Source organism: Talaromyces amestolkiae (genome assembly GCF_001896365.1).
Source record: "Talaromyces amestolkiae strain CIB chromosome Unknown scaffold11.1, whole genome shotgun sequence".
In the NCBI taxonomy this organism is placed as follows: domain Eukaryota; kingdom Fungi; phylum Ascomycota; class Eurotiomycetes; order Eurotiales; family Trichocomaceae; genus Talaromyces; species Talaromyces amestolkiae.
Window position 1 is genome coordinate 686,518 of NW_024468047.1, and position 22,122 is coordinate 708,639.

Genomic DNA, 22,122 nt, shown 5'->3' on the forward strand with positions numbered 1-22,122 from the left:
CATAACCCGAAAAGACCCAAAGACCATCCCTCCTCCACTTTTTCATGCCTATATAGATATTCACTAGTACTGCGTTTGGTGCGTACTACAACGTATTAGGTAGCGATTCAGGAGATGCCCCCTGACTCACACTCAAACCCGAAAACAACGACTTGAGATCTCTCATTTCTTCGCGCAGATGATCGCGCGGACTCGTTGTTCGCTCTTCTGTTAATTTGCGTATTTCCTTGATGATGCTGGGACAGCCTTCTTCGTCGGCTGGATCCCACCATTCCTCGACACTGGGGTCGTTCCATAGTTCTGCCAGAGCGCGGCGCGCACGGGGGGCGTACACGTATCTATTCACGTTAGAATCGGCAATAATAATAGAGGGTTAGAGGGTGGGGAAGAGGCGTACCCGCTCATTTCCATCCGGGCGAACATTCGTCTATTCCATTGCATGTGCTTTTTGTCCCGTGGTAGAAACAGGGTCATCAGAATCAGCCAATTATGCCCTGCTATAGCTGTGCCAACTTCCATTTCGGGCCATCGCGCAATGGCTTCGGCATGGTGGCAGATGCGTAGTGCGATATTCTGTAATTCGACTCCGTCGGGGCGGCCAGTCATCAGATGAGACTGATATTTGAACATGAGTACTGTGGCGAGTACGTCCGGCCACAGGAAGTTCATGAAATATTTCGAGTCGCGGTAGAAACGACACGTCATGTCAGTGTCTAGGATATCTTCGGGCCCTTGTAATGGGACAGCAGGGCCTGGCATGGTGATCTCTTCGCAGTCGTCGTATGCTTTTAGGGATTGATGAAGGTCGTCGATGAGTTCATTGAGGTAGTCGTAGCCTGTTTGAAATTGTTCAAGATTGATGACTCCGTTCGCAAATTTGGCGAAAAGAGATGCATAATCCATGGCGAAGAGTCGCACCCGTGATGTCATCGCATTTAGTTGCATGATGGGGTCGTCCAGATTTCGCGCCGCCAGAGCAGTATCGTGTTTCTCTATCGAAGTGTACCACTCGCGTTCCAAGATGGCTTCATTCGAGGCGAGAATGCAAGCAACAAGGTCGAAGCGGGAATGCCAAACAAACAGGTATCGATGTACTTCTTTTTCTGTAATTGTCTGTGGAGTAAGTAGTTCGTGCATCAGTTGATCGGCCGCTTGATGATGATCAACAAGGTTCACGAAATCTCCAATCGTTTCCTACCATAATCAGCGATTAATCAACCAACGTCAGCCGATAAAACTCACCTCAAATGTTGACAGTTGCAGGATGGTAGCTAACGTAGCTTCGCTGTGCTTTTCTCCAGACGCAAGAGACTTCCGAAGCAATTGAATTGATTGGTTGTAGTATTTCAAAAAGTCATTGAGCTTCCCCTGAGGTTGTTCCAAGGTATGGTGATACGCAGCAAAGCCCACCACTGCATACAACAACGGTTCGTACTCAAGAGCCATGTCTATTAGTGTCCCTCTGAAAAACAAGTCGCTTGCGAGATTCATAAAATAATGGTGGTGGTTGATCCTTTCCTGGTGATAGGTCAAGAAGAATTTAACATGTTCCTTTAGCCTTTTGATCTTGAAAATATCTGGTAGATTGCGCGCCGGTCGTTGCAGGAATCGACCCCGTTGCTGTTGGTAAGTCGCAGAAGAAGCCGACGATTGAGAGGACGAAACCCAATCCGAGGCCGGTGATAGAGATTTCGATTTGCTGGCAGAAGAGGTTTCGGAGAGATTACTTGGTCCAGTACGGTTACTGCTTGGTGAATGCGCTCTGATTCTCTTGGCCGACCCTGTATCAGATGCCATCCTCATCGAAGGCAGGCTACTAGGAAACTCGGCCGTCTCATCCTCATCTGGAATCACATCCAGACTTCCACTTTGTTCTACATTGTCTTCATCCGACGATATACTTTCATGTGACGGATGTCTTCGTGCTGACCTGCGATTGCTTGTTGACTTTGCGTTGGGCTGAGCGTATTCACAGGGTCTATTTCCCTTTTTGCATCCTAGAAAGTATCAGACACATACAAATTACGATTTGCCATGCAAAACTTACTGTCGCATACCGGACGACCTTCATCGCACTACGTATTCCATTGATTAGTTTTGTTCAATCCAATTGCTCAGTATCAACCACCAAGTGTTCACCTTGACCCGCCGACTTCGACATGTGAGACATCCACTCCGTGTCCGTTTATGCTTGCGTTGCTCCGCAGCGAATTGTTGCTGCTGCTGTTGTAATTGCGGTTGCAGCTGTGGTTGTGACTGGGGCTGTTGTTGGTGTTGGAGCTGTGTTCGAAGATGTTGTTGCTGTAGCGAGGGAAATGTCGGACGAGGAATAGGAGCTACCCCAGTCTGCAAATTGTTGTCGTTCCAATATAGTAGCGTATCAGGGACTTGACCGGAGCCGAGCAATAGAGGAAACGCAGGATATGAATTGGGCTGGCTGTATTGAGGCATCTGGGGGTCCTGAAAGCTGGCGTGGGATGAGCCATGGGGGAAGAAATGTTGCGCCATGAAATCAGAGTTAATTATCGGTTAATTGCATGCCAGACTGTCTTCTTCCAGCCTTTATTAAAGCAATTAGTTGCTAGTAGATGTGCTGAAGAAAATCAAGTTCCGTGCGTCATGGAGTATTAAGCTTCGGCGGAGGTTGTAGACCGAAGCGAGATCGGCCGACGTTCCTGGGTGTTCTGTATCTGTTATTGATGATCTTGAATGTTGTATGTCGCTGTACAAGTCAATGTCGACGCCAAAGACAGACTTGAAACCGATCGACAAAGAACAATGCAACGATACCGGGACTCAACGGAGGTCCTGAGACGAGTTATCCAGGGCGTGTATAGTCTCCGGCAAGGAGAAAGAAAGGGAGCAAAGAGAGCATGCGATGCGACGGACGGGATGGCAGGACATGAGAGAGATCGTGGTGGATTGATCGGTATATTTCAGGGAGTAGGTCGAAAAGCGTGTAGTGAGAGTGAGCATGTGTCGGTAGAGGTGTGTGTTGAGGCAAGAAGGAAACTGAGTCTGAGGTGATGATGCATTCCAAAGAAAGAGAGAGCGACGCTAACAGGCGGAACGGAGTTAGACAGCCCAATATCCGGGTGAATTCGCAGAGCCTCGTGCCTGTGATTGACTTACAGTTGTTCGACGCTCGAATGAATTTGCGATTGCCAATTGAGTGTACAAGAGGACAGATAAAAGAAGAAAATGTAGACTTAATTAGCATTAGTAGTATGATTTAGTGTCGGTTCCTACGTGGAGTTCTAGACTCCGTTGCTTGTCCCGCGGCGATTTGCAACGTCGATCCAGATAGTGGGCACTGGAGATTGGACAGTGCTTAACAGAGAGTCTTATTACTGGACAATGAATCGGAAAAACAAGACTACGTACTATGTATGTACTCCGGCTTTGAGATGCATGTAGACAACTGCCATTCCGGCCAACAGCCAACATGTCATGTGTCAGGTCAGCGTGTCTGTCTGCTTGTCCATTGTTTATAACAGGCAGTGATACCCCAACCAGCCTACTAGAAAGCATAGCGATGCTACCTTGGGTCGGCAGAACTCTACTCCGTCGCATGGACGGAGCAGTAGGCGGAGCAAATAGACAACTCAAGGGATACACGAGAGGCTAATCAGACTGAAGAAAGGAAATTAAGCCCCTTAGACAAAGACGAAAACAAAAAGAAAGAAGAGAGAGTGACACAAAACTTGGTAATCCGTAAAAAGTAAAACAGATGTCAAGAAATAGAATTGGTGGTCCAGCCAATCGCCACACTGGGATCATATCAGCTAGTCTTTTTCAAGGATGGCGCGACAGGACTCCACCCGTCGACGGGTGGCCTGCTAGCCCGAATAAGAATAAAATGTAATCATCGTTACACAGCGATACGCCTAAAATTACGTACATACATTCGGGATGCGACAGGCCATCTATAGCAGCCATATAAGATCACCCAATAGTCCCCGGTCTGACCTCCATGTTCATGAACCTGCATAAAAGACATCCGACCATCCGACATTGATCGACTCGACTTACCTCTCCTCCAGCACTCACTCCGCAAATTTTGGCCTGCGTATTTCGTACCAGGTAGCACCGCCGGTATCGAATTAGAAGACGTTTCTTCGGGCTATTTTAGCTACAGATTTTAGCATGGACTTGGCCGCTCAACCGCGAGGCCTGCTGCACTGATTCGTCTAATCAATCTATCCAGCCATCTAATTTTGTTCCTTCCCTTTTTTTTTGGGAGCAAACGGGCCCAATCGGCATACACATTTTGCAGGGGTCGACGCAAATCACTGATCTGTGCTTGCATCTGCCTAAGCAAGCGTACCTAGGCAAAAACTCTGACCATTGAGTACTGGTCCGTTGCAGCCTGACAGGTGATAAAAGCAAGGAGGCTAGACTGGGTTCATCTTTGTCGAGATGCAGCGCCGCTTTCAGTGATAATTTCGGCAGCGAGTCCGAAGACTACTAAGAAAGAGAGAGAAACTAATAATAGCTACTTCTGTACTACCATGTATCCTAATTTATTGAACAGTCAACAGTCAGGGTATCGGTGATCCCACCCTGTTCTTCTACGTCGTGTGACACAAATGACACAACGAACTGCAACAGTGGACTATCTTGTCCTCCATGTCATATCGAGGGGCGTAATACGGCATCGAATGCCGTGTGACCCGGATTTTGCTTATTTCCCACATATCGAGAACATGCGTCTTCAGAACGGGATTTCTCTGCATAAGTGTCAACCTTGGATACCGCCTGGATTCGTGGTACGTATGCTTGTGTGTTCTTAGCTCGTTTGGCGAGTCAGTTTCGTATGCACCGTATACATGAGTAATTTTGGTCCGTCAGCTACTACTTCACCAGGGATTGTAGATTACTGCGTGAGTATGGTGGCTAATCGTCGATCATGGGTACGTGCTCGGAGAGGAAAGCACCGAGCTAGGGCTAAATCACTCAACTGCAACAAACTGAAGATCGCTATTTCAGAAATACATACATATTAGCAAGTCAATGAGCACATCATTGCCTTCTTTGTGCGACAAATTATCTAGATTACTGGTATATTAGTAACACAGACAACAAAAATACGTATTCCTAGACCAAATCTCATTTTCTTTCTGTTCCTCTTTGTGTTCGTTGCTCCCTACTTGTCTCTATTTCTTTGACGTTTGACATATGGCAGATGAATTTCATCATAAACGCTGATAAAATGTCTCGCGATTTGTAATCTCGGATCACATCTTACTCGATCTCGGAAAATTCCGAAGGATTCTGTGCAGAATGGCTGCATCTGCGGTTCCAGACTTTACATTTCATTTTGAAGAATATATCTAAGTATTGTCGTCTCAGCAATGAAATGACTAGAGTGGGCGAGAATGAGTCGAATTCTCTCACTATCTGATCATCAAGTAGAATTGCATTTTGGGTCGTTGCTCAATTGAGCCCGGTTCTTAATCGTACTTCTATAGCTCTGTACTGTGCTATCTGACTCTGCTTTCATGTATGTGTGTTGACTAATTGACTGACTAGATAAGAGAAGTTGCCTACCTAGGTAAGTAATGCATGTAATCCAGCCAGCCCTACATACAACCATCTATGACTCATTCGCTGATTGATGGAAAAAAGACGTGGCAATATGCAGTCTGTTGCTATTCATAGTACAGCGCATGATATTACTATCAAGCAATCTGATTTGCTTGGCTTGGGTAATTGCGAAAATTTAATCGAATAGAACGGTACAGTTGTGCCTCCATTCACAAGGCTCTACATTAACTAGCTATGATCTATGCTGAGTAGCTGGTTAATAGACTGCGCGAGTCAGAACATATCAAGAAGGCAATCTATTTTCAAGCATCATAACAATGTCTGTAAGCCCTATTCAGCGGTATCGATTGGACACGTATAGAGCAACAGTTGAGCTAATTCTAGTCTTCATCTAAATTTCTGGACCAGACTGCGTAATCATTTCAAATGTATCATTACCTTGTTCAGCAGATACCGCCTATCTAGTTGAATTAGATCCGCGAACTACAATCGATAAAGCAGTTTTGACACTCAGAGTTAGCCTCTGATATGTGCAAGCTCGCAGGACCCGATGTCAAGATTTATTGGCATCCCAACTCGAAAATTGGAAGGTGGACTGAAAAAGTTGCTAAATATCGTTTACGCTGCGCCTGAAATAAGTATACTTTTCCTTCAGAAGTGCTGCCATAGCCAACCGCAGCAGATTCATCAAAAGAACAGTGTAAGATTCTAGGCGAGTAGATGAACCTCGTCAAATTTGTTCCGTTCTTGATATTGCTCATCAAGGTTTGGAGAATGTTGTGCGCTATTGCACTATGGTTCTCGACATGGAGATGTTCATTCGCTAATAATTTCCCAATAACTTCGGTCTATATAGAGAGAGTCGTGCTCTGGATGTTGTCTGTCCGGATGAGGAAATAGCCACGGCCGTTCAGGATCAACTTCGCCTAATTTGACAAGACCTAAATCTTCGTCTTTGGCGGCATATGGGGTGAGTTTTGTGAAATGTGTTCTATCGATCTGATCCTTCGCAAGAACCTTCATGGCAAGAGTCATTCTTGAAATGTATATTTTCGACATGAATGACACTCAAGGGATATCAGTGCTACCGTGTGTAGATTGAGTGTCCAGTTGGTTTACCTATGTAGCTTGTTTGCTGAATAACCATGCAATCTATCAACATATACCGTAAATTGCACAACATACAAGTACCTAGGGCATTTCGATTCTTGTTTGGCTTGAGTAGGTGCTGCTCGGTATGGAATTAGAGCTAGGGCTAGGGCTAAGTTTTATGCATCATTCTTCACGAGACTGTCCAGGCTAGGTGGATAGGGCAGTATCGACATAGCATTACTAACGAAGGGCGCAAGAAGGACTCCATACTGCATTGTGGTTCATTGATGAATTGTTTTAAAAAGCTGATCAACTTTCTTATCCTTGTATAGTACTAACTCCCCGGGGTGCTCCTTATCTCCGTTCTGATTTATCGTCCCGATTGGATCTACGTTCGTGACGAATCCGAAACCCTGTCACCACGGACTCGTTTTAAGGTGCGGCGGATAATCTTTTTGCATTCCAACTGATACCATTGGTTTTGAACATATTCATAATATAGCATCATGCAGTGTATGCAAGAGAAATGTAACATTGTACGGATTAAACAGACACGGGATCATACGAAAGCCAACTGAGACCCCAGGCCCTAGAAACTAGCTATAGTTGTTAGACCACCTATAAAACATCCAGACGGACATTTTTCAAGTTCTGCTTGAGTCTTTAACTAGGTCGATTTCCTTGATGCACATTTCAAATCATAAGTTGCTCTACATTTCCATGTCGTCGTCAATTATGTTTTAGGCAAACGTAGGTCCTTACTGACCAACATGGACTTGTACCTAGCACCAAGTCAAGAAGACTAGGGGCAAAGATTGAGGACAATGACAATCTCTACTTAATTGTTCCACGACGAACAGGGATTGCGTCGCATCTGCCAAGCCCACTACAGACGCCAGCGACTCCATGATGCTTGCTTTAATTGCTTAACGGAAGTACAAGGCCGGACAGATTTTGTGAATTTAAGGAAGCTGAACTTACCAATACTATCAAAGCCGAGCCTCAATTCATACCTAAATTAGAAGACTCGTTGATCATAGAGAGAAACATATAAAACTGCCCCTTCAGCTTGGGGGTTTTAAGGATAGAGCCATCTTCCTTGCGACCATTGTAGGTATCATCTGCGCCGATTTACTGAATCGTCGAAAAGTAAAAGTTCAATATCCCTGGCCTCTACAACCTTCATGGTCGATATAGGTACTAGTAGGGAATCAACTGGCGGGCTATGCTTGCATTTTTGCTGGGGTTCACGCCCGACTTTCCGGGTCTGATGTACCCCGTGGCTGGGTAAACGGGTAAGCATTGAGTTCATATCTCAGCGAGTGCTACGCATCTTTATACCTTTGACTGATTGTTTGGCTGTATGACGGGCGCTTTTGTGTATACAGTTGCTAGTCTGTTGGTTTCCGGAGGCGGAGGATATCGTTAATCAGACCGTCGCGAGTCGTGAATTGATTGATTCTCGGCCGGGAACTGAGATGGAGGATGAGAAGGCTTTGGAAAGAATTAAGGTGGATATTGCGCCTGATTTTTAGTAGGCTGCCATGTACATACATAGCCCTCGTACATATTTGGTCCGCCGGAAGCAATGTACGTCGTACATGAATGCAAACACGACAATATGCATATAGAAAAAAAGTATATGTACATGAAGTAGATTCGACCCAGCTCACAGGCTTTGTTTCTCTCAATAATGGAATGCTTATGCATCTCTGCACTTTCATAGAGGATGACGGTACATGATCCGCCTGTTCCGTGTTGACGTATCTTGCTTTTTGGTTCGTCCTAGTTGCAACTATCTCTTGCTTAGAGTATCCTGAAAGCTACACCGCGAATGGCATAGCGTGCCAGGCCTTTTGAAATCCAATGATACAGCTGGACAGGGTGCATTACATGGCTGAGCATATATCCACGCGCCACAGACAGATGTTCTTCGTTTTCGATTCTTCGTTTTCGAGGAAGGGATTCAAAATTTGATGCATGTGGGAACCGTAATCTTTGCAGGCTCTCAAGAAGAACGCTTCGCCCTAATTTCACCAATCGTGATCTGTAGGCCTTCAATCACAGCCTCCCATTCAACTCCATGTACCTTTTCCTTGAACTTTTCCAAATCCTCATCAACACCTTTCACAAACGGAATTTCCTTAACCAGAACAGGCTGTCCCATGTCGACTTCCGAAATCACATTATGTATCATAACCCCAGTTTTGGTGATGCTTCCTTCTTGCCAGGCCGCATGAGCGCGCTCAATGGCATCCTACAACCGTCAAAAACGTGATTAGTCCGACAAACCAGCTGGGAACAAAACCGATACGAAGGGAGGAATCACTTACCACCCCATTAAATGCCCCCGGCAGTGCCGGATGCAAGTTCACAATCCTAATGCCCGCCTCCTCCAACGGTACCAAAAACCTCGTCGACAAAACATGCATAAMCCCCAAACAAGCCACTAGATCTGGTTTATCTGCAATCACCAACCGCGCCAACTCCGCATCATATTCTTCCCTCGAAGCTTGTACACCCTCGGGCGTTGCTGGATGCGCCTTCTTGTATTTTACGAGATTGTGATATGTGGTGGGGATACCGGCTTTGGCGGCTCGTTCGAGGCCGTATGCGGTTTTGCGGTTGGAGAGGACGCGGACGATTTGCGTGTTTGTGAGTTTTGAGTCGGTGGGTTTGGCAATCTCGTCAATGACGGCCTGGAGGTTGCTGCCGTTGCCGGATATGAGGACTGTGAGGCGGATTGGTGTGTCCATTTTGTATATCGTATTTTTCTCCCTTTGCTATGCTTCACGAGGAATGAGGGTATGCTGTATTTCAACGTCTCGTTCCTATGGTGGTTCACTCAATTGCTGACAGAAAAGGTTCGTTGTTATAAAAATCTCTCAAAGCCTGACAATGGTATTCATTCAATTGATCACCGAGTGTTATTATCCCAAGTTGTTGCGGGTGAAGTCGTTTGATCAGAAAAAAGATTGCGGGGTTCCATTTAGTCACGCCGATTCCCCAGTTATAGGGTTAGGGTTATATCGCGCCCGCAGAACAGTGGACGATGAGATCAGAGCCCTAATCGACAACTGTGTGAATTCTCTGTGGAATTCTTGAGATGATAAGTCATGATCGATATGAAACCGGTGTATCTACTCTTAATGTGAACTATGTCTGTTATCGTGACTCAAAAATGCCCTGAGTGTAAAAAAAAAGAAAACTCGCAAACACCAATTACTGATGCGTCACGTCCAGTGTATGCAGCAGATCATGTGGTATCATAATAAGAAAAGCGCAGAAAAAATGGACGATGAAACGAAAGCAAGTCAAGAAACTATGACTACACACTCAATCAAGTAGATACGTCCTTCGTCAAAAAGTAATGTCAGCCTGGCCGTATGCTATCACTCCGAAGAACCCGCGCAAGAAAAGCCAAAAAAGAACGATCCCAAGTAATGCCGAAAATGAATTCGCTCGCAATGGTAAGAACGCCGCCGGATGGATGAGTCAAACAATTGTACATGAAAGTCGCAATGTAAGGTTGTTTCATAATGCTAGATCAGAATGCCTAGGATGGTGAAATTTAGGCAGATGCTTCCTGAGGGGGCGCAGGATTTGAGCTAGAAGAAGACTCTGTAACTCCTTGACCACGGCAAAGAGGACAAGAATTTCGTCCGGTAGTCAACCACTAAAAGAATGATTAGTAACTGGTCTATAGCTAGAAAGGTCGAATGGAATATAAAATACCTGGTCTATGCACTCCTTGTGATAAAGGTGCTTGCACTTTGTAAGTTGCCGGACTTCTTCTGCGGCCTCATAATCGCTGAGACATATCAAACACCTCTCGGTTTCGCCAAGATTAATTGTCTGTTCGCCTTCCAGAGCTTCTGCTACTAGAAATCCAGCATACTCAACAAGGCGGAAGAGTCCACCTGCTGAGGTGACATCTGCCTGCGTAGCTACAGGGGGTTTCGCGGGACCAAGAAGGGATGAGAGAAGAATCATGTCTTCATAAGTCGGGTTCTGCAAGATATATTAGCTTGACACTCTTACACAAGCAATGTCTTGTATAATTGATAGAGAACTTACATCAGTGAACAAGCTCGGAGTCGCAAAAGCTGGGTGATTCTCCGAGAGATTGGTACCAACAACGTAAATGACCCAGGTACGGCCTCCAGATGGTGTGGGCTGATCAGGTTCCACGACACCATGACGCCTGGATGATCCTGAACCGAACTGACGATGGCGAGCAAACTCTGAGTCACTGCGGCGTCGCTGTCGTACACCACTGCCAGCAGTAGGAGGATACGATTCGGATTGAGTAGATTCTTGTAGCGGTTCTTCATGGACCTGAGGTAAGAAATTTGGAGACATGGCTGATGCGGATGATGGCCTGCGGTTGGGGGTGGAGTTTCCAGAAGATAATGTAGTAGGTACCTCAGCCGGAGTGGAAGGTGGAGGATATGGTCCAGGAGGGCTGTCCCCTAGCACACTTGGAAGCGCTGGAGAAATTGGTTCCAACGGGTTTCGGAAAATGCCTGATGATGGACGAGAATGTCCGCTGTTCAAATTGTCCGTAGAAGAGCTAACGCCTCCATTATTGAAATGTGAGGTTGGTACTCTAGATGCATGGTTGCCGAGATTACCTCCTTCCTGGGTAGTATTGCCATTAATCGGAGGAAGATGTGGCAGACCGAGGAGTGCATCTAGACCAATGCCCCCGCCATTTTGAGGATTACCGAGTGGTCCGTTGGACGGAACAGAGCGGACTCCTACAACAACTAAGGTGACAGTCCGACCTTCTGTATTTTCCTCACCACCATCCTCCATGTCCATCTGTTCATTTCCACGACTTGCGTTTCGACCAGCTGGACTATCGCTATTAGAGAAGCGGAAAACTCGGAGGAAGTTCAAAGGAGTTGGAGCACCCGGCTGGGAAGCGTTGCGATTTCCCGAAGAGTCCATCTGATTGTCTTGAGCTGATGTAGCTTGTTGTAAACTCTGGAAAAGACTCTCTAACGATGCGTCAAATCCTTCGTTACCAAGTGACTCAATGTTAGGAAGCGTAGGGGTCGTGTTTCCAGAGAGCTGGGCCGCGATTGCAGCTGCGGCTACTTGTAATACGCGGGAGAGTGGCGTCTGCTCCTCTCGGCGCGGAAGTCGCGAAGAGCGAGTGCGTAAAATACCGGGAAGACGCCGAATGGGACCAGGCCCTGAACCTTGTGACGTTCTGGGAAGAGGTATCGAAGAGAGTGGTTGTAAATCAGTCACAGAGTGTTGCGCTGAATCAGACGTAGGAGTTACATCCAAATCCATACCCATGTCCATCGGGTCCATTGAGGGGAGTAACTGATCCATGCCCTCTGTGACGCTCGAACGTAACGGCCGTTGTGGTGGGATTCTCGTCTCCTCCGGGTCTGGCAAGGTCGGGGCTGCACCGAAGATGTGAGAAATGGGTGTGGATAGTGAATTTCGAACTCGACTCAGACGTGGGCTACGACGCCACCCTCTCTCTGAAGCAGCGACGTTACTGACGGCTGGGTTGACGTAGGTTGGATTAGGAGGCGAATCGGGAATCAGGGCTGAATCACCTCGTGGGAGAGGATAGGGCCCGCGTATTGAGCGCCGTCGGCTAATACCACGGGATCCTAGAGCGTTGAACGGTGAAAACCGACTGGGATTGTGGATAACCTCAGTTCTGGGAACAGGTCTCATAATCCGACCATTTCGATGTGCAAGTCCCTCTGCTGCAGTTTCTTCCTCACTATTGAGTAGACCTCGTATGACAGAGTTCGGGAGAATGCGTGTTCCTAGCCTAGACATCGTAGACTGTCTTCTTGATAAGAGACGCGAAGCTGCTGAAGTGCTGCGGGGAGGTGCCTGTTGGACGGGTTCGGGGAGCGTTCGAAGGTCATGTGAGAAGCTGGAGGTACTGTTTGACATCGTGGTGTCGTTGAAACCTGGATTAGGTGTATTTGATGACGATGGATCTGTTATCAGGTTGAAAATGTTGTTTGAGTTCGACGCAAACCCCTCATCGTGAGGGGGCTGGCCGCCCACCGATCGATCCGACATCTCTTGAGCGTTCAGAGTACCGCTGTGGCCATTGCTGTGATGGGGGGAGGAAAGAGAAGCTCGTGAGGGGTGTTCTGGCCGTTGATCTCGCTGCGTGGACGATGTCTGTCCCATAGTTCGAATGTATCGTAGAGATATGCAGGTACTACTGCAGAGACGTGGCGATAGTTGGTGAAGTGAGGGCAACGACGGGCCTTACTGCTCCATGGGAGGCGGTAAGGTCCAACAGTGCAGGCGTCTGAGGATGAGGCTCCGTGGACACGCTTGGGCTGATCCGTATATAGTGGGTGGCGACGCAAGTCAAATGTAAGCGGTTTTTCCCTCGCCCTGTGCTTTGTAATAGGAAGAAGCGAGCGACAAGACGTGTAATATCGATGATGTTGTTGTTGTTGTCGTGTTGTCGGATTAATAATGAGCATATGAGACGATGATTCCGCCTGTTCCCCGTCGTTCTGTCTGAGACCACGGGGCTGTTTGTCCTGTTTGTCTGCCGGCCTCGTCTTATCGCTGCCTGAGTCACGCCACTGTTCCGTCTTTTTGCTAAAAAGGGGATTTAGTGGGTCAGATAGTAATAAACGACAATTCATTGGTTGAGTAACTGATCTCCAAAAAGTTAGTCTGTGTTTACTATCGATTTTGCAGACTAAGCGCTCCACTCCGATCGAGCTAAGATAAAGCTAGCTTCCTAGTCAGCCGCGTAACGCAGGACCCTCACAAGGCTAAGCTTCGAATTCCGACACTTGTCCAACTGGTTTCCTTGTTCCTCCTCCAAACAATGCGAGGGATTTGATATCTGATTAATCCCCCACGTAACCGAGATATCCGGTATGGTAGAACCCGAGACGGATCGTCCGGAAAATGCAGAGCAAACATCCGAACAACCGCCGGGTGATGAGGCTGGACCGGACATCTTTGAAAGGCGCGACTCATTAGACTCCGAGACAGGGCGTGCTGTAAATCATGATGCAGGCACTGGCGCATCATCAGGCGATGATGTTCCGCTTGAACTTCCAGTTGAGCTGGCGAGCTTGAGTGATAGGTATTAAATGATAAGATGTTTTGATTGCTATTCTTCTAAACTGATTTTGTTGGTGTTAACAGATTCGTCGAGTCTCTAAGTGCTAGAGTACATACGCTCCCTCCATCCATCGAAAGAATATCGTCTCTATTTCAAGATTTCTATATCAAGACCGACTCACACATTGCCACACACATCTCGACTCTTGCGTCCCGCATCAATCGAGATGGCTCACCGTCCAAATCAGGTCCCACCACGGCAACACAGCAAATGTTGACTGTTTCCGAAATAGCAGAAAGACGGAAAGCACGAAAACAGTTACCATTGAAACAGCTGGCACTGGAAGAAACTGTCGAAAGACGAGTCTGTGAAAAGGTCTATGACAAGCTATGGCGCCACAAAAGTACCATGGATGAAGTGAGAGATGAGAAGCTACGCTCCAAAACCGCAGCCCTATCGCTCCTGGGTATGGGGTTGAGGGACTTGGGCATCGAGGTGACCGAAGCAAATGAAGAAAAGGAGAAAGAAGCGAACACGATACTTTCAGCCGCTGGTGACGACTTGAAGAAGATGAGTGACGCACATTACCCATTGGGCAAACTTCAACATTTGATCTCGGCACACAAATCAATTGTGGATGCATTGACGGTGCTTTTGGGATCGTCGTCCTCTGCAGATGAGATTCTGCCAGCTCTTATATACACGTTGATCACGTCGCCTCCGGAAGGCATAAATGTGATCAGCAATTTGTCATTTATCCAGCGTTTCAGATCTGTCGGCAAAATAAACGGAGAGTCAGCTTACTGTCTGACAAATCTAGAAGCTGCAATCAGTTTTCTAGAGTCTGTTGATCTCAGCAGTCTCAACACAGATGCCCCCGCCGACGGACAGCCTCGATTGCTCAACGCAGCAACAACTCCCCCGGCCGAGCTTTCCAGTACCGTGCGGGCTCCAAGGTCAGGAAAAGTGACGCCTTCTGGGACACTTCCACGAACTCAGCTGTCTGCACCAGCAGCTCAGCAACGGCGCTTGAGCAATCTTTTCCAACCGCCTGCAAAGGTGTTGGGTGCTGCTAACGATGCGGTGCGCAATACCGCCGACCAGGGACTAAAGAATATTAGCAATACCTTAGACAACAGCTTCAATTTCTTGTTTGGGCGACTGAAAGAAATGCAAAACAATCGTGGAATCAATGAGCAGACTCTAGTACCAAAGACATTAGACGAAGCTCGACGTCTTGTGACGAGTCCAACGGTGCTGATTGAGAGCGATTTGAGGAATGAGGAAACCTCTCTGACGCCTGAATCGAAGGAAGGGTTTATGCAGCGGCCGACGCTCCAGCCTGAGGACAGACGGTATACTGGAAGAGAGGGCCGGAGAACCCCAAGAGATCGAAGCGCAGATAGTGCTCGAAGTAACGGGACAAGTGGCACTCAGAGAGTTAACACACTCCCTGCAGGGCGCCTCCATAGTACCTCCACACCAAGTCCAGGTGGCGGTGGCTCCTTCACCTTTAGCCCTAGCCCAGTGACGACCCCATTAGAGTCAATGAAGAACTTTGGAAATACATTCAATCCCCTGAGCCATATCCCAGGAATGATTCGAGGATTCGGCCGCAATGCCCCAGAGACGCCACCATCTGCTCCTACTACCGCTACCACCACGGGTACACTGCCCGAACGACCTAGATTGACGTCTTCTTCAAAGATAGACGCAAGGTCCTCACCGCTGACAACATCAACAATACCATTTCCGGCAGCAGATTTATCACAGTCGGATCCACCGATTCGACGATTCCTTGAAGTCGATGATCCGCAAGATCTGCGTATTGGTGATGTCGCCGAACTGTTGCAGGATTATAAGAGGCTTGCGGCTATGTTTGTTGTTGATCGGGCTTCGAAAGAGTGATAGAGCTGGCTATTAGAGTTTTCAATTCTATTGTCTATGGTTTATATGTCAGATTGATGCATTTGCGTGGTGTTATTGTTTTAGTCATAGTGTTATTAGTCACTTAGGCGCTAGGAATATGAGTGAGCTCTGGAGGTATTACGAATCATCAAGTATACGTTCTAGTATTATACAAACGAGGGCATGCAAATCAGGGTTTTCGGCAATTGTAAAGTTGTATGCTGCAGCGAGACAAACGCCGAGCAAAATGCACTGACAAACGATAACAACAGCAACCGTAGAACAAATTAGAAGATCAAGGATTTAAAGCCCTCAAAACCCCCAGCCCACCCTCTTTCATCTCCACAAACTTCCTATCTAACTCCCCCGCTTCATTGATAGTCTGATCATGCCTCCTCCGAATCTCCGCCTCAAACAACGCCGTCGTCCTGCGCCTCGCCTGTCTCGAATCTTTAATCATCTTGAGCATTTCGCCCATTTGATCGATTAGTTCGTCGCCCAAGAGTTCCCAGTCGGTTATTGGCATGCTGGAGATGTAGGTTTGGCGAGCTGTGGGGTTGCGTAGGGCGGTCATTATGTAGGCTAGTTTTTCGGAGGGGGAGGTTGATGTATCTGGTGGCGGAGGGGGAGGGGCTGGTGGAGATGGAGGKGGAGGAGGAGATGGTGCTCTACTCTTTTTGGGCGTTGTCGTCGTTATTCTTTGATCTTTGAGGGGGCTGTTGCTGCCGGGGCTGTGGTCAAAGGGTTCTTTTTCGAGTTCCGAAAAATCCATTTGTTGGAGGACTTCGTCTGGGTAATCTGATGCTAGTTTCTGATAGCGCTTGTCTATGCTTTCCGATGATGTGATGATTGATAGTGATAGTTTTCTCTGTGTGATGTCTGTAGTTGTCAAGGATTGGGCGTTGACACTACTACCGGAACTTTCATCGTCGATATCCACGCTGATCTCTTGAGTCTCTTCCTCTGCTTCTTCATCGTCGTCAAAGCTATCATCCGTTTCGTCCAAAAGACGCCTAGCTTTGTTCGACGGAGTTGCTTGGTACTTCTGTCCGCTTCTTCCACTTTTCTGAGGACTAGCAGAGCTGACACGTCGTTGTTGTCGCTGTCTTTGTTGCTGTTGTCGTCGTGAGTCAGGCTGTGGCCTGGGACCACTGACTTGCCTCGTGGGAGACGTCTGTTGCGATATAAGCCGCTCATAAGATCGCTCACTCTTAAAATTGAATCGATTATTGGGTGTTGTAGCCAAGCTCTGAGGAAAATTGCTCGCTTTACTGTACCCAGTGCGATACGGTATCTGTACCGTCCTGGTGTTGGCTGTCGTCGCAGCTTCTTTGGTAGATGCCATCCTTGCAGAACGAAGGCCGGGATCACTATCACTGCGTTGAAGGGACATTCTAGATTTGGCGCGAGGAATGCGCGAAATGGAGTTCCTCTTGTTACTCGCTGCTGTGGCGGATCGAGGTATCTCCGCTGGATCCCACTCAAGTGTCTGCCGGCGGTCATTGCCCTTGTAGACATTGGCATAGTTGATATCCTCGGTCTCTGCCAACGGAACAACCGTTTTCCTGCGATGTCTTGGAGCTTTCGCCGGAGTCTTGACCGCTTCTTCAGCTCCATAATAGTCATTGCGATCTATGGGGTGATCGGATTCAGAAAGGACACTTGCGTCCCAATCCTGCGAGATCGCATCATGATCAAACATACCTCGGCCAGCATGATCTCGATCTCGGGCCTCAACATCCGCAATACTGGTCAAAGTAATAGTCGTATCATCAGCATTTTCAATATCAGTATCAAAAATGCTTTTCTCAGGCTGCTGTTGTGCTGTTGTTACTGATAAATCATACTGATGCGGTTGTTGACTGCCGAATCCAAAGTCCTGGTACTGAAAGGACATCGACGGCCTCATGAACCTTGAAGATGAAATGCGATTCCCAGCTATGGATCTGTCTATTTCGGTGGGCTTTTGTTGTTGAGGACTGTGTATTCTGACATCCCTGGGGTTTGGCGCATAATATTGGTCGCTTCTTGCACGAATGTACTCCTCCAAGCCCATTTTTTCTTCGACTATGAGCCGTAACAGCCAGAATATGTGCGGTGTATCGGGTTCTTAATACAAATCAATCATCATGCAAACAGTTTATTTCGGATTCTCTTGAAAGCTTTCTTTGTTGTCGTTTTTATTTATTTTGATGATGGGTCGGTCTAAGCTAGTGAACAGCTAGTTAAGTCGGAGCTATCGATTAGGCGCGGAGCTGCCGAGCCAGCCCGCTGTCAGATTTCAGGGCACGTGATCAGATTCTACATCTATGTCTATTATTATTTACATGAGAAACAACGAGGGCTCTGGTATAAGCAGATCAGGGGTATCACATAAAATGCCTTGGTCGAATCATAAGTCAGGATCTTCGGTGGCTTGGCTCGCGCCTTGCTGTCTCGCCTTTGCCTTTTCGAATAATTCGTTCGCCTTGGAACTTTCTATGGCCCGCCTCTCCAAAGCAATGTGCAATTCTCTGCTTGCAAGAAGACGACTAGCAGAGGCACTCCTGGACATCCTGGTTTCGTCATCAGACATATCAGCGTCTTCATCATCCTCTTCCTGACGGCCCAATGACGACAATTGAAGGTCGCCAACCCACAAAGCCACCATACCGCGAAGTCGCAAAAGTGCCGGACTGTCGGAATATGGCGGTCCAACCATGATTTCATCCATACGAGCTGCAATCTCTAGTGCTCCAGCTAATTCCTTGCGCCTAATACCGGCGACTCGGGTCATCATGCCTCCGTTTCGATGCGCGTTATTGTCGTCGTCTGACATGTTTGCGCCGAAATCTGCCGATGGCTCCGAGTCCATGTCATCCTCTTCCTGCTCAAGAGCGTCTCTTGCCACTTTACTCTCGTAGTCGACAACATACACCCAAAGACTAAACATAGCGGGATAGAACTGTAGAGAGCTGCTAGCCGAACTGCGAGCAGACCGAGATGGATATTGAATGATGAGTCTTTCGTAGTAAGCTTTTGCTGCTTCGAATCCTGGACGTGTGAAGATATGGCTGGKGTTATTTGACGCATTTGTGCCAGCGGKGGTCTGGCGAAATAATATCTCAGCACCGATGCCCCATCGACCTCCGTGACGTATGTCCACCGGGTCCTTACCGAACCTCTCATGGAGCAGCATGCCCCATACGCGACCAGCGCGCACAAAGTCACCTTCTAAGAGAGATCGGTGTAAGATAGTGGTGAGAACACCCAAGTGCTGAATATGCAGGGTATTTTCAGTTGTCTGAGATCCAGGTAGATAGATAGGAGGCCACTGTTGTTGCAACTTTCGCGCTAGTCTCTTGAATCGTTTTCTCTTCTTGTCTCTATCTTTTATAGGTGCGTGGGGAAAATCTCCTCCAGGAAGCTCTTGGTCCAGCGAAAGACCAGCCACTCGGTATTGATGTGCTTCATTAGGAGTGAGAACGGGATACTGTGTGAGATTTTGACTTGATTCGACGCCTGATTCAAAGTCTGTAGTTGCCAGGTCATCGCTGTCTTGTGTCAAGTCCACCACTTCCGACCGGCGTCGTTTTCGCCCGACCTTATGTTCATCTTGGACTTCGAACTTCTGTACGCGGGTACTGGATGTTTGCTGCCAAGACTGAAGAGGCAAAGAAAACACGGATGTTTTTGGCTGGATCATGAATCCCAGAGACAGACTGATGTACAGCTACCGCACGTGTGGTGGATCTGGATCATATCCGGAGTGACAGATACAGATTTTCAAGAACATGCGATGATCGTCCACAGTGGATAAATGATTGGATGTCACGGCTAGAATGGATGCTCAACTGACCGGTGGGGATCACGTGTCGATTACCTTTCTGGCTCGTGCGCCGATAGCAGGCTTGGCGCGTGACGGCCGATAAGTACGCCGATAAGCCCAGCCGCTCCTACTGTGTCTGCCTCACTCTCTCCATGCGTCATCTCTGGCCGATGCGAATGGCTTACACTCCTTGACACGACTCCCTCGAGTCACTGTGCGACCATATTCATATCCTGCTTAACCATATTAATTACTCGACCACAGAATCGCTTTTGGTCTACACGTTTCAGCCCGATGAGGATAGCCAGCCTGGTCCTCGGTCTCCAGGCGGGCCTCGCCATCGCCACCGTTCCTGGATCGCCTGCAGCAGACTATCAGAATCCCATCCTTCCACCACACATCCCTCAAGGGAATGACAGACCGAGTCCGATAGCACTGAAGCATGAATTTGTGAGTGTTGTGAGCCCCTTTAATAAAAGCTCCTGCTCATGCCTTTCTACAGAAACTACGTCATATCTTTCACCGCGGTACCTACGAGCAACCGGACCTACATCTCAGGCTAGACGTGACACCGGACACAAAGCTATCGATCCTATCCGAAGATGAATATCTACCGCAACCCGTTGATGAATTAGAACCCGGATTATTTGCCTTATCCAATGGCCTGACGATAGAAAGATTGGCGGACCGCCGGCCGTCCTTGATCGAGAGCTACCTAGCACATGCAAGGTCATCCGGTGCCGCCATTATACTGTCCGACGATTCCTGGATAACGGAAGAGATTGATGGGCCTAATATGACCGATAAGCAGACTGTCTTGACGTTTGCTAAGATGACTGCAAATGATTACATCGAAGAACCCGGCTCTGGCGATTGGAACGAGATCAGCGGTCGATTTAATTGGTCGGCGAGCTTTGGATGGCAGCGAGATGGACTTAGGGGTCATGTGTACACCGATGAGACAAACAGTACCGTTGTCATATCTCTGAAGGGTACTTCACCGGCTCTGTTTGACGGAGCTGAGACGACTACCAATGATAAAGTAAACGACAACCTATATTTCAGTTGTTGCTGCGGCCAAGGAGGCTCTTATTTAACACGCCAAGTCTGTGATTGCTCTACGGATGTGTTTACTGCCAATGTGACTTGCATCACTGAGGCCATGCAAGACGAGAGCCGGTACTATCGCGCGGCGATTGAGCTCTATACCAATGCTACTGAGCTCTATCCGAATTCGAGTGTTTGGCTTACTGGTCACTCACTGGGAGGGGCGATGAGTGGTTTACTTGGCCTTACATTTGGTCTTCCAACCGTAGCATTTGAGGCGATTCCTGATGCACTACCTGCGGCAAGGCTGGGATTGCCCACGCCACCCGGATATGATCCTCAACTGCCTCAGAAGCGGAGGAACACTGGTCTCTTCCATGTCGGCCATACTGCCGATCCTATATACATGGGTTCATGTAATGGTGTGGGTGCTACTTGCACCTGGTTTGGATATGCCTTGGAATCTGCATGTCACGCTGGGAATATGTGCGTATACGACACCGTTGAGGACAAAGGTTGGAGAGTGGGTATTGGCACCCATCGCATCAAAAGCGTGATCAAGGAGGTGTTGGAAGCGTATGATGAGGTACCACCTTGCGTTCCGGAAGTGGAATGTTACGACTGTCAGCTATGGAAGTTCTATAAGAGCAACGGGTCTGAGATTACAACGACCACAACAACTACTACCACTTCCACATCAACCTCAGCTACTAGAACGTCGACCTGTGAAACACCGGGATGGTGGGGTTGCTTGGACAAAACGACCACAAGGACGTCAACAACGACTACCACGACCAGCATCTCAACTACTACAACTACAACCACAACCTGTAAGACTCCAGGTTGGTTCGGCTGCAAAGACCCCACAACGACGATCAGCGCCACAAGTATCTTCCCTTCCGCAACATCTCCGACGACACCCACCCCTACATCTACTTGCCACGACCCCGGCTGGTTCGGCGGCTGTCGTGACCCAACAACAACCACGACTTCCGGGCTGAGCCCGACGGTAGATTCACAGTGGTACAAGAACGTCCCAACGTCTGTCAAGCATGCTATTACTGCAGCTCCCATCATATAGTCTATTTTGAAGATACATATACCGTTTGGATTTCGACTCATGTCTTTTGAGTCTGGCGTTTGATCCGTTGATACCTTTCCTTCATCCTTGCATCTTGTTCACAGGCCAGGCGGAGCTCTAGCGCATTGTAATATATACATTCATATAACAATGAAATTGTTTCTCTTTTATTCAGAATTTCTCTATACAATATTTTCTGTGTAACTCTTTTTCCATCCAGGGCACCGCCATTTGACAATTAAACACACCGAACCTCTATAAGGCACCGAGTCCTTCACGCCCACACGTAACACAAGTTCATTGTTTCCAGCCGTTTGACGACATCAATGCCATCACATGTGCTACGTACGACAAAGGACTTTCAGACACACCTATTCAAAGGTGATTTCCGATATATTGTTACCAGGCAATGCTGGTGGGGCCCGTTTGCCCTATGGAGGGTCGCGCATAAATAGTTGTCTCCCCTCTTTCTTTCCTGAAAATGTTCATCATCTTCTTCTTCTCTAAAAAAGAATACATCTTAGGTATAGAGTCTCTGGGAGAAGATGAATGTGTCTC

General features: G+C 47.7%; 7 protein-coding genes across 7 annotated transcripts; 2 read left to right on the forward strand and 5 right to left on the reverse strand.

Moving 5' to 3' along the window:
* Positions 1-85: 85 nt before the first annotated feature.
* BHQ10_006183 (uncharacterized protein) lies at positions 86-2,508 on the reverse strand (the record flags this gene model as incomplete). Its single annotated transcript, XM_040878741.1, has 5 exons — positions 86-338; positions 398-1,194; positions 1,243-1,997; positions 2,048-2,075; positions 2,140-2,508. The coding sequence occupies 5 exons, from the start codon at positions 2,506-2,508 to the stop codon at positions 86-88; spliced, it is 2,202 nt and encodes a 733-aa protein (XP_040734687.1).
* A 6,139-nt stretch (positions 2,509-8,647) lies between these two features.
* BHQ10_006184 (uncharacterized protein) lies at positions 8,648-9,395 on the reverse strand (the record flags this gene model as incomplete). Its single annotated transcript, XM_040878742.1, has 2 exons — positions 8,648-8,896; positions 8,973-9,395. 2 exons carry the CDS (start codon positions 9,393-9,395, stop codon positions 8,648-8,650), a joined length of 672 nt encoding a protein of 223 aa, XP_040734688.1.
* An 815-nt stretch (positions 9,396-10,210) lies between these two features.
* On the reverse strand, positions 10,211-12,816 carry BHQ10_006185 (uncharacterized protein; the record flags this gene model as incomplete). Its single annotated transcript, XM_040878743.1, has 3 exons — positions 10,211-10,315; positions 10,375-10,650; positions 10,717-12,816. 3 exons carry the CDS (start codon positions 12,814-12,816, stop codon positions 10,211-10,213), a joined length of 2,481 nt encoding a protein of 826 aa, XP_040734689.1.
* A 713-nt stretch (positions 12,817-13,529) lies between these two features.
* On the forward strand, positions 13,530-15,628 carry BHQ10_006186 (uncharacterized protein; the record flags this gene model as incomplete). Its single annotated transcript, XM_040878744.1, has 2 exons — positions 13,530-13,741; positions 13,804-15,628. The coding sequence occupies 2 exons, from the start codon at positions 13,530-13,532 to the stop codon at positions 15,626-15,628; spliced, it is 2,037 nt and encodes a 678-aa protein (XP_040734690.1).
* Positions 15,629-15,923: 295 nt separating this feature from the next.
* Positions 15,924-17,537, reverse strand: BHQ10_006187 (uncharacterized protein; the record flags this gene model as incomplete). The annotated part of the gene is made up of 1 exon (XM_040878745.1): positions 15,924-17,537. One exon carries the CDS (start codon positions 17,535-17,537, stop codon positions 15,924-15,926), a length of 1,614 nt encoding a protein of 537 aa, XP_040734691.1.
* A 483-nt stretch (positions 17,538-18,020) lies between these two features.
* BHQ10_006188 (uncharacterized protein) lies at positions 18,021-19,313 on the reverse strand (the record flags this gene model as incomplete). The annotated part of the gene is made up of 1 exon (XM_040878746.1): positions 18,021-19,313. One exon carries the CDS (start codon positions 19,311-19,313, stop codon positions 18,021-18,023), a length of 1,293 nt encoding a protein of 430 aa, XP_040734692.1.
* Positions 19,314-19,730: 417 nt separating this feature from the next.
* On the forward strand, positions 19,731-21,564 carry BHQ10_006189 (uncharacterized protein; the record flags this gene model as incomplete). The annotated part of the gene is made up of 2 exons (XM_040878747.1): positions 19,731-19,886; positions 19,939-21,564. 2 exons carry the CDS (start codon positions 19,731-19,733, stop codon positions 21,562-21,564), a joined length of 1,782 nt encoding a protein of 593 aa, XP_040734693.1.
* Between the last annotated feature and the right edge of the window lie 558 nt (positions 21,565-22,122).